This window comes from Orbicella faveolata, unplaced genomic scaffold (assembly GCF_042242905.1).
Source record: "Orbicella faveolata isolate gen_17 unplaced genomic scaffold, um_ofav_v1 contig_14, whole genome shotgun sequence".
Taxonomy (NCBI): Eukaryota; Metazoa; Cnidaria; class Anthozoa; order Scleractinia; family Merulinidae; genus Orbicella; species Orbicella faveolata.
In genome coordinates, this window is record NW_028301541.1 from 3,371,120 (window position 1) to 3,387,173 (window position 16,054).

General features: G+C 38.4%; 2 protein-coding genes across 3 annotated transcripts in view; both read left to right on the forward strand.

Moving 5' to 3' along the window:
- LOC110069411 (uncharacterized) overlaps positions 1-12,488 on the forward strand; it is a 53,733-nt gene extending 41,245 nt beyond the window's left edge. The window contains exon 18 of the mRNA XM_089287266.1: positions 12,407-12,488. The gene's annotated coding sequence lies outside the window, so the exon portion shown is untranslated. The remainder of the gene's footprint in view (positions 1-12,406) is intronic.
- LOC149113658 (polyadenylate-binding protein-interacting protein 1-like) lies at positions 4,188-14,793 on the forward strand. 2 transcript variants are annotated; one of them, XM_089287282.1, is made up of 10 exons: positions 4,188-5,826; positions 7,929-8,524; positions 9,096-9,211; positions 9,853-9,961; positions 10,070-10,186; positions 10,594-10,715; positions 11,574-11,712; positions 11,965-12,010; positions 12,407-12,509; positions 13,700-14,793. In XM_089287282.1, the coding sequence occupies exons 1-10, from the start codon at positions 5,691-5,693 to the stop codon at positions 13,803-13,805; spliced, it is 1,590 nt and encodes a 529-aa protein (XP_089143408.1). In that variant the 5' UTR covers positions 4,188-5,690; the 3' UTR covers positions 13,806-14,793. The 2 variants fall into 2 exon arrangements, with proteins under 2 accessions (XP_089143408.1, XP_089143407.1); XM_089287281.1 differs by lacking the exon at positions 13,700-14,793 and having other exon boundaries at positions 12,407-13,530.
- The last annotated feature ends 1,261 nt before the right edge of the window (positions 14,794-16,054 follow it).

Sequence of the window (16,054 nt, forward strand, 5' to 3'; positions counted from 1 at the left end):
TAATTGCTCTTGCTAGCCAAAGTACTTGATCAAGACTTGTCTAAATCTAGCAAATCATTGCAAAGGTCATGTCCTGCTTGAGTATTTTGCCCGCAGTTTATGATGTTACTCATCGTGTAACACCAAGACTACAACTCACGGATATAAAAGAAAAAAAAAAAAATGTAAAATTAAAAAAAAAAATGCTTAGTTAACGAACTAAATTCTGTACGGGTGGCAGTCTTTTTTAAGCTTCGCCGCGGAGACAAGAAGCATTCCGCTGCATGAGCAAGAAAAAAAAAAAAAAAACCATGATATACGCGTACCCACGGAACGGGTGGGAAAACGCACGTAATTAAGAGGTGCCCTCCTTAATTTTCAACTATGGCCATTTGGACCAAAAAAAATCAAATTCCTCAAACTTTCTCAGATGAATGGTCTAGATAAGTGATTCACAAAAATATAACTTTCAGTTCAATTCGATTCGTATTTTAGCGCTGGGGCCACCATCTTGGTTTTGCCCCTCTGAGAGGGCTTTCAGCGGCCATTTTAGGGCACATTTTTAACAATTTGCCATACAAAGAAATCGATCTAACTCCGGGTAAAAACCCTTTATTCGAGACAAGCAAATGTTTCTTGTTACATTGAGAGGCTGTTTTGGCAATTTGATCATCACCTGATTTTTCTACAGAATTTTAAATTTCTTCCCTTTCGGACTACTCATGAAGCGCCATAAAAAAGGCGAAGTTTAAAGGAAAATATCGCCAAAAGTACATCACTTGAGATCCCAAAACTACCCACCACTTAAAGAGCAATGTCTCACCTGTGAAAACATGCAATAAAATTTTGGGGCAGTTAAAACGGTAAAATGTTAGAAGAAGAAGTTTAAGCTGTGTTTTTGTCAACAAAGACCGCTGTCCTAATTAGCATAATAACGTGAAAATAACGATGCACAGAGAAAACAATGATATATTCCACTTATCTCGCGACATGTCGACAACTGGATGTTCCACGATGCCTCATGTTATATTTCCAGTATGTTTTAGCCACATTTTCGGTGATTAGTGTACGAAATCACTCTCAGACATCGCCACGGTTAAGCAGATTTCAACTCTCCGAAGCCCGCTTCATAACATCTATCAATATTATTTGTCTTTCGCCTCATAAGCCGCCGTTTACAAGAAGTTTAACAATTTGCTGACCTCCTAACTGACCCAGAAGTCTGTTAGCAGCCTTTAAAATCTTCCTTTTAATCGAGGATTCTCATCAAGAACTCGTTTAAGCTCAGTTCTGTTTTGATCTGTTATGCACCAGCCATTATTCCCCAGATTGCGTTACATTTGACAAATGCGCATTCCAACGGGTAGGGGTAGGGTGGGTAGGAAGTAAAAATGTAACCGGCATTAAAGCCATTTTACGCATTTCTGTGGCTAAACTAGTTACTGGCTTTCCCAGAATGATTTGAACATGAGCTTCTGCTTGCAGGTATTTTCTAGGTTATTTTTGCAGGGTAGGGTTCGGGGGGGGGGGGGGGGGTCGTGTGTTAAAAAAAAAAAAAATAGAAAAAAAAGACAACGATAGACAGTATCAGGTCAAAAGATTATGATCTGTGTATCTTGATCAGCTTTATCAGTTCATCAGTGAGGCTCTATTAGGGGTTTTCAGGAGACTGGATATTTGGGTAAAAAATTAACAGGATGCAAGAAATTTAGAGGAAAAATTAATGCGGTAGAGCATGTTTAGATCAGATAAAGCGGGACAGTTGTGTCTTTCGCTGCCGAAAGTGCCATCAAATTTTGCAAAAGACAACAGGCTGACGAATAGTGCGCAGGAAGTAATGATAAGCGACGTTTTATTGAAACTTCTTACATTTTCTTAGCCGTGTCACTTTTCCATTAGAAAAGAAAATGTTCAGAAAATTACTGAAGGGTAGTTAAGGACGGTACCTTCTTTTTTAGGCATGGTTTAAACGCCAGGCGCGCGCTTGGGTTGGAACTAGTGACGTAGTTAACTACCCTACCAAGCGTGCGACTTAAAAAAAATTCTGTTGTGGCCGAAACAAATTTCGCACTAAAATTACGAGCCTGTACTAAAACCGGGATTACCAGAAAAGCAGCATATCGCTAAGCACTAACTGTGAGCGGCTCCTAGCTGAAAAACTACCTTTTATCGTATCCGTAGAAAAAATCATACTGAAATTCAACTGTAGATGGTATAATGCGCGCGCAAAACAACTGCGAGAGACGTCAATGTTTAACTTACTTGGAAAGTAACAGGAAAAAAAGTAACGGACATCGACAAAGTTTTCGAAAGGATGAAACAACTCATTTAACTTTTAACAAAGGGGTGATTACAGCTACATTTTATGGTATGAATTGGAAGTGGCAAGCCTATTCGACAATGCATTAGTTTTTGGCTGCGAGGAAAAGTTATGTAGACTGTATTTTGGCTAAGCCAGAGGAGTGCTGTTGCGACGATTCTGTTATTAAATACATATCAAAAGTGGTTTAATGTTACCAATTACCAAGTAGTTTAAAGATGTTTTTTAATATGTTTAGTTTTCTGCATGTAAAGGCGAACCTTAGGAGAATCTGTGAAGAAATATCTTTACTTTTTTTTCAGAAAAATGCTACCGTCAGCAGTAGCTAATTATCTCGGAAAAATTAATGACTACCCCCAGTTTTCTTTGTGGATTCTAATAACCCTGGCTAAGATCTACTTTTTCACGTTTTCTTAATCTGGCGGAAACACGTTTGTATTTTGTAGGCACCATTCGTTATGAGCCTGAGGCACCCCACAGCCGCTAATGTCGTTCAGTTCTGTGATGGAGCACAGCTGCATGTCTGCACAAGACTAGTTTTCAACCCTATGCAGGGCGCTTTAAAATACCCGCATCTATCAAGCGAGGCACTAATGTTGACGCTTAGCTTTTTAAAGACATTGTAGATGCGTTTAAGGCACACAAGTTGAATGAGTCATAAGCAATTGGATGAGTTAACTGACACTTGTCAAAAATATCTGCAGCTTGATTCTCAGCGGTTGTTGTGTCTTCTTGGGGGACCTTCTCCTGTCTGTTTCTAAGCTTTGAAGCCATTCGCGAGAGGAAGGATTAAACGTGGCAAGGAGTCAGGAACTCATCACAGGTGAACCGCCTAATTCTGGCCTCATCTTTTGAGCGCCTCATCTTTTGTGCTACAGTAATTGCTTCGACTTTTATGGCCGTTTCCTGACCCGGGAAAAACTTTTCTTGCGCACTGCTTGTCAGTCTGTTGCCTTTCTCACCATTTGATGGCATTTCGGGCAGCGAAAGACACAGGTATAATGCTGAACAAAAAAGGCACAAGGAAGAGGCTTTTTATTGGAGTTCTATCCGTATTCTATTTGTAATAAATGAAAATTCTCGTCAAAAACTAATGGCTGTCAATGAGATTAAGATAGTTGTTTACAAATATAGTGTGAAATGTTGTGCCTCGATCTCTTTGCAGACACAAAGGTTGCCATGTAAGAAATTCGTGTTAAACGGTACAGAATTCGGGACACATTTCATTCTCTGTTTATTTCTCCAGCCCCGTCTTTATCTATCTATTCAGTGTAACAAGTGTGGGCTTCGAAATTACTAACAAGGAGCTGCGTTACCTAACCTTAAAACCCCTAAAATCTGATACAAAACTTTCATATTCCACCGTGATATAAGTACTAAGAGTCCAGAATAAATGCTTATAGCGGTTGACATACATTTATTTTATCCTAAATAACTGACCATTGTTGAGGCCCCATAGTGGGAGAGGGGGAGGGTGGGGGGGGGGTGGGGTGTCGGTGTATCCCTTATCCTGTTAATTTTTGTCCTAAATATCTTGTATCCTGTTAAATCCAGCTCAACGATTTCCTACTCAGTTAATATCCTGTTTTATCTGATCTAAACATGCTCTACCCCATTAATATTTCCCCTAAATTTCTTGCATCCTATTAATTATAACGTTTTACCCAAATATCCAGTATCCCGAAAACCCCTAATAGGGCCTCACTGATGAATTGATAAAGCTGATCAAGATACACAGATCATAATCTTTTGACCTGATACTGTCTATCGTTTTCTTTTTTCTTTTCTTTTCACAGAAATGCGTAAAATGGCTTTAATGTCGGTTACATTTTTACTTCCTACCCACCCTACCCCTACCCGTTGGAATGCGCATTTGTCAAATGTAACGCAATCTGGGGAATAATGGCTGGTGCATAACAGATCAAAACAGAACTGAGCTTAAACGAGTTCTTGATGAGAATCCTCGATTAAAAGGAAGATTTTAAAGGCTGCTAACAGACTTCTGGGTCAGTTAGGATGTCAGCAAATTGTTAAACTTCTTGTAAACGGCGGCTTATGAGGCGAAAGACAAATAATATTGATAGATGTTATGAAGCGGGCTTCGGGGAGTTGAAATCTGCTTAACCGTGGCGATGTCTGAGAGTGATTTCGTACACTAATCACCGAAAATGTGGCTAAAACATACTGGAAATATAACATGAGGCATCGTGGAACATCCAGTTGTCGACATGTCGCGAGATAAGTGGAATATATCATTGTTTTCTCTGTGCATCGTTATTTTCACGTTATTATGCTAATTAGGACAGCGGTCTTTGTTGACAAAAACACAGCTTAAACTTCTTCTTCTAACATTTTACCGTTTTAACTGTTCCAAAATTTTATTGCATGTTTTCACAGGTGAGACATTGCTCTTTAAGTGGTGGGTAGTTTTGGGATCTCAAGTGATGTACTTTTGGCGATATTTTCCTTTAAACTTCGCCTTTTTTATGGCGCTTCATGAGTAGTCCGAAAGGGAAGAAATTTAAAATTCTGTAGAAAAATCAGGTGATGATCAAATTGCCAAAACAGCCTCTCAATGTAACAAGAAACATTTGCTTGTCTCGAATAAAGGGTTTTTACCCGGAGTTAGATCGATTTCTTTGTATGGCAAATTGTTAAAAATGTGCCCTAAAATGGCCGCTAAAAGCCCTCTCAGAGGGGCAACACCAAGATGGTGGCCCCAGCGCTAAATTACGAATCGAATTGAACTGAAAGTTATATTTTTGTGAATCACTTATCTAGACCATTCATCTGAGAAAGTTTGAGGAATTTGATTTTTTTTGGTCCAAATGGCCATAGTTGAAAATTACAGAGGACACCTCTTAAACAATTCAAGTTTCACCTTGCTGCTTATTGGACGAAATAACTGCCTTGGTGGCCCTGGGGTATGAATGGGAGCAATGGATCATATCGATAACTGTATCGATGGAGCACTAAACAGGAGATTTTAACATTTTGCAGAATCAAGCAAACGCCAAACCATGGCTACATACAGTGGGAGCCCGCCTTGCAGCCAGGCCACCTCATTATTACGGTCACTTTATTCTGGCCCGAACAAAAGCTCAGTCAGTCTTTTTCTTATAAGACCCCTTTAATGCGGCCACCCCGTTAACACGGCCATATTTTTGAAGCCCGTTGGTGACCGGATAATGGAGGTTCTGTACTTGTCTTGCCCATTCCGCCCGGCCCAAGTCCTACGCTACCTCTGGTTGTTGCAGGGTTAATACAAGGCCTGGCCGCTAAAGCACCTTGTTTGGGAACTTCACAAAGCTTTCAGTTGACGTCGAGTGTACCAAAATGGTATCGTAATTCCAAGCAGGTTAGGCTTTTAGAGAATCTTCCGACTGATAAGATGCCTAAAAAATCAGGAATAAAAGCTGACGAATATGAAGGCAAGCTCCGGCGACCTGGCGAGAAACGGGAGATTTCGACCACACAAGATGGCGTTCAACAAGAAACCTCTTCCGACTCAAAGGAAAGTGAAAAAGGTGAGAAATTGCGCTTCTTTTAGCAATGATGGTTAATTTTGGCATTTCGTTAACTGTTGTGTAAAAGTTAGGCGCTTGCATAGCTTTTAACAAAGTCACATCGACACTTTACTTTAAGTAAAGTGTCGATGTTAATTAGAAATTCTTGTACACACGTGTATATGTAGTGAACAGTACTGAACATGTTTTCAGCGTGTGTTTGATGGAATTTTATAATGCATGTTTATACGATCCCTTAACTTGCACATATCACACAGAAGCAAATTTAAATAAATTCTGTACGAAAAAGAGTATTTTGTCAGAATGTAATATTATTTAAAGTGCCTATGAAGTAAAAAATAATTGCTGCTGATTTGAAAGGCTTTTCAAAGTAAAGAAGAATGGCGTTTTCCTTTTTGGAATATCTTTTTTTGTTTTAGAGATATTCACGTTTTTGTATTGTAAGTGATGACGTCATAGGTGGTTCCACTAAAACAGTTCAACACTCAATCAAGAATATCTCTAGAAATATTAAAGCAGTGTTCTTGAAACTTGGCCCCAGAAATGTACATCACAAAAGAAACAAAATGACACCCGTCATGCCGTCGCCATGACAACAGTTATGCTGCTGGTCCTGTTTTAATTAAAACTAACATTACCAGATTTTTTCTTAAACAACGATCATCCACTCCCAACGATTTGATGGGGAGAGTTAAGACAATATAGGAATCATGTGTGTTCTGAGCAAGACCCTCTGTCCCTTTTCGAAGGGTTGCAAATTGGCATATTTGGTTTTTCACAGAAAGAGACTGGAGCCAAAAGTGTTGCCATGGCAACAACACAGAAAGTGTCATTCTGTTCTTTTGCGATGCACATTTCTGGTGTCAAGTTTGAAGAACACTGCTCCAATATTTCTAGAGACATTCTTGATTCAGTGTTTTACTGTTCAAGTGGAACCACCTATGACGTCATCACTTTCCTCATTTGCATAATACAAAAACATAAATATCTCTAGAATGAAAAAAGATATTCCAAAAAGGAAAACGTCATTCTTCTTAACTTTGAAAAACCTTTCAAATAAGCAGCAATTATTTTTTACTTCATAGGCACTTTAAAGTTAACTGAGACATGAACAAGTACTGTGAAGAAACCGATTCAAGTGTAAAATTGCAAAATATATTGTTTTTCTGTGAGAGAAAATAACTCTTTTAAAATATTATGGCCATGTCATGACAGTCATGTAATCTATATAGTTCTTCAGTTATGTACATTTCACCAGCTTTCTTGGGGATGACATCCTGAACCTAATAGGGGGATTGTGAAAAGGCTGAAGCAATATTTTATCTTTTGTGATTATCTCCAGGAATGGGAGAATCTTTTGAATAAACTCCCCTGCATATCATTGTCCTTTATGTACAGTTCTCCTAGTTCCCCAAAATAACATCACAACAAATTCCCCTTCTTATAATGGAGTTATTCTTCCCAAAGAGGGAAAACAGTGAGGTGTAAGTGATTACCGGTAATGAGAAACAGTGAGAGCATACATGTGAGCACAAAAGCCATGTTCAGCCCTGGTGAAAGTCTTTTAAGGATCTTCAAGGATTATTGAGTATCTTGATAGGTGTTTGAAGATCCTCAATGTTGCTTGGCAAGATCAGTAAAGGATCTTCAAGCATTGTCAATTTTTTTTCCTAAGATCTTCCCAAGATCTTTGAAGGTATTGGAGGGTCCGGATTGCAAAGACTTTCATTAAAGAATCTTTGCAGATCTGTCAAAGTTCTTGTATAAACCCTTGAAAGGTATTTTAAGATCTTATACAGCTATAAGATCACCAAAGATTCTGTAAGGGTAAACACATTCTAGTACTTGGATTGCAGAGCTGTGCCCTAGAAGTGCCCAAGTGCCACAGGTGATTAACTTTTGCCTTTAGGTGTCTGGAAAAACTTAGTAAATACTTTTGTCATATTTATAAGCTTAAGTGCTGGGCACCCAGGATTTCATGGTTAGGAACCTTTGGGCTCCTCATAGTTTTTCTTAGACCACAGCCTTGAATTGTCCACATTACAAAATCCAGATTTTGATTGGCTAAAAAGAATGGTTACTTTTATTTTCATCCTGAATAGAGAAACCACCTTTACCAGTAGCAACTGAAGACCCTAAGGTAAGCCAAGCTTCTGAGGAGAAACCTGCTGAGGAAGCAGCAAACAGCAAGCAAAGTGAATCAGATGAAAGTGAGAAGGTTGCTTTGACGCAATCAATTGGCACAAGCAGAGGAATAAAGGAACTTACAGAAAATCAAGAGGACAATGCTTCAAGTGGTAATAAAAATATTAAGGAAAGTCATGTTGACAAACCTGATGAGACAGTAAAACATGAAGAAACTTTAACACCTGAAACTCCAGCCCGAGCTGTTTCCAAGTTATCACCTCATGCAGTTGAGTTTGTTCCTAAAGGCACCTATAATCTGGTATCTGTAGTCAACGCTCCTGAATTTGTTCCAGCTCCAGTCCCAGAACAAAATGACCGACCTCCACTACTTCGTCAGAAGAGTAACACACCTGAAAATGAACTGATGAACTGCGTAAAGGATGTTCTGTTTGGCTTAACACAGAGCCCTGGCGAGTTACATTATTATGTTGACACTTTGGTAGAGATGTTGACGAAATGGTTAAGTACGCTGACTTCCTTGAAGGAAGTTGTGGATGTTATCTTTGAATATGTAAGTATCTTTATCTTTATTTTTTGAAAATTATTATTTTTTATCGTTTGTAATGAATTCCAGATGCCATAGGCACCTTCTGATTTCTCAATCTAATTTGTAGTAAGGAGGGGTTTGACTGTTCATTGAACCTGTGAATTCATGAGCAACATGTAGTTTCTTAATATAAACTTAGGGTGATTAAACTTTCAGGGCTGGGTTGTTTAACAGTCATTTTATTATTAAAGCTAGTCCAGAATTAAAACAAGACCAAGGGGTTTATTTCTGTTTTATGCGTAAAAAAGGCATTTTTCACTGCTAACGCTTTTCTGGAGTTTATGCTTGGGATGTAAAAACTGGAGGGCACAAAAAAATGTCTACAAAAATTCACTGCTGTAATCAAACTTCACGCTAATCCTGGATGATCTTAATCTTGGCAAACAACTGGGGCCAGAGCTGGGGAAGTAACAATGCAAATTGAAAATGTTACTGAAAGGTCGTACTTTGTAGTAATTAGATAGCTAATCGATTTTGTCTTTGTTGTAGCGTCAATATTATAAAATTAATTTGTTGTTGAAAACTTTTCTTTCAGTCAATAACAGAACCTAACTTCCAATATATGGCGGCCAGACTGTGCAACTTGTTATCCATGGAAAATAGTATTGTACTAAAGAATAAAGAAAAGTTCAGGAGTGTATTGATGAATAGGTACTTGAAAAATGCGTTCTTTGATCAAAATACAGATTGGCAATATGCTGAATATAGGTTATATATGTCACGGTAAGTATTATCCCCATTTCCTGAACATCTTGGAAATCCCTAAATGTGGGCTAAAATGGAGTAATATGGAAAAAAGGAATTATGGCAATTAAGTACATGTAAATTACATCATTTGTAACTAAGTTGAAGGCAATTTTCAAAAAATGTGACATGAATGTGTTGACAACTGGACAATTAAATGTAGTTTTAAATCTGGAATCATCATGCACATTTCTTGTCATCAGTGCATTTTTTTTTCTCTTAAGGCTGATTTTCATTAGTGCAGCATAAGCACTGTAAGCTAAAATACACAAGTGCACTACGATATTGATAATTAGCATCATTTTGGCTGAAAAATCCTTATCAAAAGGTGATACTCAACAACACCTTTTAAAGTACTGTGTCTGCGTAGGTTGATTAATAATTTATGCGTAGGTTGATTAATAATATTTATGATTATGCTTGTTCGCTAACTAGTGAAACCAGGCTTTCTCTTTTTTCTAACAAGACAGTAAGTATGTCAACATGCATGTTCTGAAGTTTGTGTGATTTAGAGGGTTAACCACAAAACTTTACATGTACCTTTCCAGGTGTAGAGATGAACATTTAAACAGAGAGGCATCTCTTCAAAATCCTGAAACCTTACCACGATTGCTTGGGTTTGCAATGTTTGAAGCTGAGCTCTTTTGTAACTACAGGGTAAGCACACAGATCTCTTTCAGACTTTACCTTGTTTACAGGCTCGTACACCATGATGCTAACAGTTTCAAGTAAATTTCATGTACTTTTTTGATTGTTCATTTGCAGCCCTTAGGTGAGAGTCAACCTTTAAAAGTATTTCACAGAGGATTGTTGGAAATGTTAAAAACCCTTTTACAAAACCACTCAGAGGACTGTCTTAAATGCATTGGGAATATGTTAAAGGTACAGTGTATGTTAACCCAGACAGAATAAGATTCAGATAATGAATGCCACTCAAAAGTTCTCCTCCACCAGAGTTTCCATTAATGCACAGGTGTTCATCTTATATGCACAAAAGATGAAAAGGATGCACAGTTTCTTGGCAAAGTGCATCCTTGGGATGCAGGAAAAAAGTTCCAAAAATTGTTACTAAATAGGCGAAGGATCCCTGAAAAGCAAAAAGAAGCTCCAACTCTTTGAAACTGGGGGTCCCAGGGACCCTTAACCATCAAAACTAGTGGAAACTCTGTCCACTCCTCTGGCCTTCACTCTAATGCTGCAGCACAGTGTTCCATGTAGCACTTCAATGATTTATAATAATAAAATTATTTCTTGCTAATGAATTTTTTATTTAACTGACTTGTGCCTAGATGACAGGTTATCTTCTGGATGACCCCATTTTTATGGTGGAGGACAAGGAGAGGAAAGAAAAAGTTGATAAAGTTTTCTCTGATGTGGAACAACTGCAGAAGGAATCCAAGTTGTCGGACAGGTACATGTACATTATACAGCTCATAATTTTACATAGATGCATGTCTATGAAGCTCACCCTTATCAAGATCCAGTATTCAGAACACTCACTCTGCAAAGTTCTATGAGTTAATTGCCTCATGGTACTTATTATTTTGATCTCAGGTTTCAAGTTTAGTTGACTGGTAGGTCAAATATAATGTTTAATATACAGTAAATATGTACACCTGTAGGAAGAATGGTGGCCTAATGGTTAGCCGGCAGAACTCCAGATATGGTGGTCTTTGCTTTAGCCCTGGCAGGAGTCATTGTGTTATGTTCTTGCCAAAGATACTTTACTCTCACAGTGCCTCTTTCCTCCCAGTTGTATACTGCAAATGGGTACTGACAAATTTAATGCTGTGGTGGTAAAGGTAAAGTCTGCATACAAGCCAAGTGGCCCATCAGGCCAGAGCTTATCCCAGTTTCAGTCGCATGAAGCGATCAGGAGTATTTCTACTCCCCCCTGGATGGGATGCTAGTCCATCGCAGTGTTACCCCCAGCATTAAGTTCGCCGGTACCCATTTATACACCAGGGTAGAGAGAGGTACTGTGAGAGTAAAGTGTCTTGCCCAGTGTCCCCGGCCAGGGGTCAAACCCGGACCGCTCAATCCAGAGATGAGCGCACTAGTCATGAGGCCACCGCACCTCCACAATTTAATGCTGTCAGGTGGCAACATGTTTAATATGTGAATTCACATTCAGTGTCACTGTACATGTATTTATTGCATTTTAATGGTACCTGAATTTTGGTACAACAGTTTCATCACATGTTATTGGTTAGAGTAATTAATCACAGTGATTCATTTGCCTGCTTGTATTTTATTGATCTCTCTGTAGTGTCAAGACTTTACTTTCTCAAGTTCTTGAACTACGATCCACAAACTGGGGTTTCAGTGGGACTGAAGGAAGTGCTGGGGCATTGTTGCTTCACCCGGCAAATGATGAAAACTACATCTCTGATTATAGTCTAGCCATGGTATGTTAAGTAAAGATTATATGGCATTACTTGTATATTTAGCCTTATTTGATTTCATTTTTTTTTTTTTTTGATTTACCCTCAGCCTGAGGAGCACACTAGCTTAACTACTGATAATCCTGGGTACAAGTCGTTTACTATGATAGGTTTTAACTGTTTTTTTTTTTTGTTAGATCTACATGTAGAACTCTTTATTAAGCTGTTTTAGCACTTACAGTAATAAACATTGAATTTGTTCCTGTATCAATTTAGGATCAACTATCCTTGGATGACGACTTAACCCCAGTTACAAACCCAGGTAAGGCAAACCCTTATTATAAACCTAAGATAGCCGATTGTACTATTAAATGTTAAGCTCCTATGAAGCTGCACCTTTGTTTTTAAGACTTGGGTAGAATATTGCAGGTGTAGCTTACATGTACACACAGTCATGTATGTTCTATTTCAACAACTAAGCCACAAAGATGTCAACTTTTCATTATTTTATATAAAGTCTGGGAGCTACAGTTAAAAGGGAAGGGTGTGAAAAGCGGAAAGTCTGCGAAAAAAACAATAATTAGGAACTCCTCAACTCCTGAAACTACATGTACTTTCCCCTCCATTCCTCTTCACACTCTGATCATCACAAGAGGCTGCCTAGTCTGCTTGCCAGAAGGAATTAAAGGATTTACCTCTGAGCTTCTCCACTTCATAGAACAATGGAGTGACTACTATGAAGATGATGGGGAGGAAGGAGCTCTTATACATGATACTTACCAGTACTACTTTGCAGAGAATTATAATGAAGAAGATTATGGGTATGTACCTTCGTGTATTATTTTAAACAATACAAAAATACAGCGTAACATTTTGACAAAGGATGTGTTTTTCAAGGAGGAGGAGCTTACCAGTCTATCGCTCAGTGAACTTGCACAATGTTTCCCTGGTCACACTCGAGTAGTTTGTCCTTGTTTTCTAGGAATTTCCCTGCACCATTTGATACATTTTGTGCCAAGCGAAAATTGTTACAGGACTTTGTGTATGCAGGGCTTGAACAAGAAGTTTTCCCTTTGCTGTATCTTAGGTTATTTCATCTAATAGTATGTAAGATCTACATGTATTTTCCAGAATCTTAGAGGAAGAATATTTACGAGAAGGAATTTCTACTTGCACTCCAGCTCTGCTATAGATACCCAACGGTTTTGAATTCTCGTGTTTTGTCCCTGAAAATGCGTAAGGTCACTGGCTAGCCGTCAACTCAGATTGCAGTATGATTTAGATCACGATAGATGGGCAACTGCTGTGTTAGCATCAAAGAACATGGACTCCAAACCAAAATTAGAATTAAGTCAATCAGAATGGGAATGCAATGTGTAGCGTCCCGTGATTACGAGTCATGTTTATGTTCACGGTATTGTTCAGACTTGACACTTTTTTGTGTTAAAGGTATATATAAACTGCTGGCTGTCGGTCTTTTCTCTTAGGGTCACTTAGATGAGTGTTCAGCCATCGCGAACGTAAAAGAGTGGTATGGCCGCGTAGGAAATGAGGCGTACCTCGCTCTTTAGGCTGAAGCGTCTCGGCTCATAATCCTTGCTGAGTTTAAAACAGATTGCCAGCAGTCTATTGCTTAAATAATAGAAATAAATAATTGGTAATAAAAATAAGTAAATAAGATATCTCAATGGTACATCCGGGGAGTGGTTCTTTGTCTTTGTGTTGAAATTTTAGAAATGTTTGTTGTGAGGAACATATAGAAACTCTCGAAACAAAACAAAAACCAGGACAGAGGGGTTATGGAGATAATTACCTTGTTTTAGAGTAATTTTCAATTGAGTGTCGTAAAACCAAAATCAACCCAATTACTTACCAATTAGACTACTCAGCCAATCGCAAACCGCAATAAAACTAAAACCAAAGCCAGAGTAATTGCCTGATTACATTTGACTCTCAATTGAAACCCACTTTGACCCTTGACTCATTATTATTTCATTGATATTTTTTTCAGTCATTCTGAAGCTGGTGATTATTACCTTGAAGATGATCCAGAATATGATGACGAGATTGATGAAGAGTTCGAGAAGTTCTTACTAGAGCAAGGGACACAACAGTGATTTAAAACAGGAGAATACACTTTATTATGTAGTTTTTGTGAATAAGTCATATTTCAGGTGTTGTTTGTTACAGTTAGCGGAAGAATGCAGCAGTGCAGAAGAATGCAGCAGTGTATAGAATCTCTTTTTTAGGATCTTAGATTTATCAGCATAGAAATACTCGGTCTGCCACTCTTTGTCCGATCTTTGCAAGTTCATACACTACATATAGTTTACGCCATGGAAAACAGTTCAACATGAAGCTACTGCTTGATAGCTTTGAGAAACTTGAATGGTTTAACATAACAGAGTTAAACATTTCCATCCACATTAAGACTAGTTTACTCTCTTGTTGTATCATAAACGGCATCAAATGTAGTTACTGCTCAACACCTTCATACAATAGGGGTTTCAGCCACAGACTTAAAAGTTAGAACCACCTTGCATAGCATCATAAACAGTACCACATGAAAGTACTGCTCAATAGCTTTCATTTGAATGGTCACACACAAGGGTTTAATCCACCGACTGAAAAGTTAGAACCACCTTGCATAGCATGATGAACAGGGCCACATGAAAGAACTGCTCAACAGCTTGAATGGTCACACACAAGGGACTTCAAGATTAGAAAGAACCACCTTATACAGCATAATAAACAGTATGTAATGAAAATACTGCTCGGTAGACATCATTTGAATTTCATCAACAGTCTTATTTTTAAACTCAGAATTAAGTTGACTTACTTTAACTGGAAAAACACGTGATGATGACTTCCTTTCAGGTTGTCGAAACGTCAGTTAGTGACAATAGCCTTCCCCCCTCACCCGAACAATCACAGAATACGACTCCCTCCCCCCCCCCCCCCCCCCTCACCCAAACAATCCCAGTAAACTAACTACCGATATTATGGTTAATTAAATAAGTTATGCTACCAACTAATATAATAAATTTTTGTAGACGAGAAACGAGAATTTTTATGTTGACAATATAGCTAAAAGAACGTAGACAAGAGTGATAATTGTGTGTAAATATATAGATTGTATTGGTCACCCAAGAGTGAGTTGAAGTGAAATAATGTTATAGACCACAGTAGCAGGTAAACCTGCACCCATATTGCCTGTCATCTCTGCCTTAACACGGAAGAAAAAATTTAAAGAAGACTATTTTAACATGTTGATCCACAGAGCTCATTAGCTGCCTGAAAAAGTTTACTGTACTGATGAATTGTGTGTCTGTCTTAAAGTTGCCCTGTTTTTCGGTAAAATGTTTGTGGTCATGAAGACCAATACCCCCAGTAGGAGATGTACGATGAAATAAAAAGAATTGCTCAAAATGAAGTCAACTAAAGCTACTGGCCTCGATGGAATTCCTGCTCGATTACTGAAAGATGCAGCAAATGAAATATCTAGACCAGTCGCCTACCTCATAAATTTAACAATTTCTACCTGTATGATACCATCTGAATGGAAAACTGCGAAGGTAACTCCAATATACAAATCGGGCGATAAGAGCGACCCAAATAATTATCGTCCGATTTCAGTCCTTCCGTTGATTTCTAAAGTAATGGAACGAGCAATTCAATCACAGCTTGTAGCATTTCTAATCAGAAACCATTCCTTGTCAGTGCATCAATCAGGATTCCGTAAGAAACACTCCACTGAAACAGCCACTGTACACTTCGTTGATCACATTTTAGAACAAATGGATAAACAGATGATTACCGGGTCTATTTTTATAGACCTAAAAAAAGCGTTCGATCTCGTTGACCACCTCTGCCTGCTCCACAAACTAGAACATTATGGAATTAGAGGGAAAAGTTTGAAATGGTTCGAAGACTACCTTACAGCTCGATCCCAGAAGGTCAAATACAACCAAGACGAATCATCGAGCTTAACTATTAGTTATGGGGTTCCCCAAGGATCCATACTGGGCCCGATACTATTTGTGATATACATCAATGATCTCCCGCAAAGTCTACTGAAGTCACAAATAGGCATGTATGCCGACGATACTGTTATATATTTCTCTGATTCCTGTCCAGATATCATCAAGCAGGTTCTTCAAAACGATCTTACCAATGTTGAGAAATGGTTAGTAAGCAACAGGCTGATACTCAATCAGAGTAAAACTAAATGGATGCTGTTTGGAACTAGGCAAAAACTAGAACACTGTCCAGACTATAAAATAGAGCTTCACGGGAAAAACATTGACAGAGTATCAAGCTTCTGTTATTTAGGGGTAACACTAGATGAGAATCTTTCATGGAACGA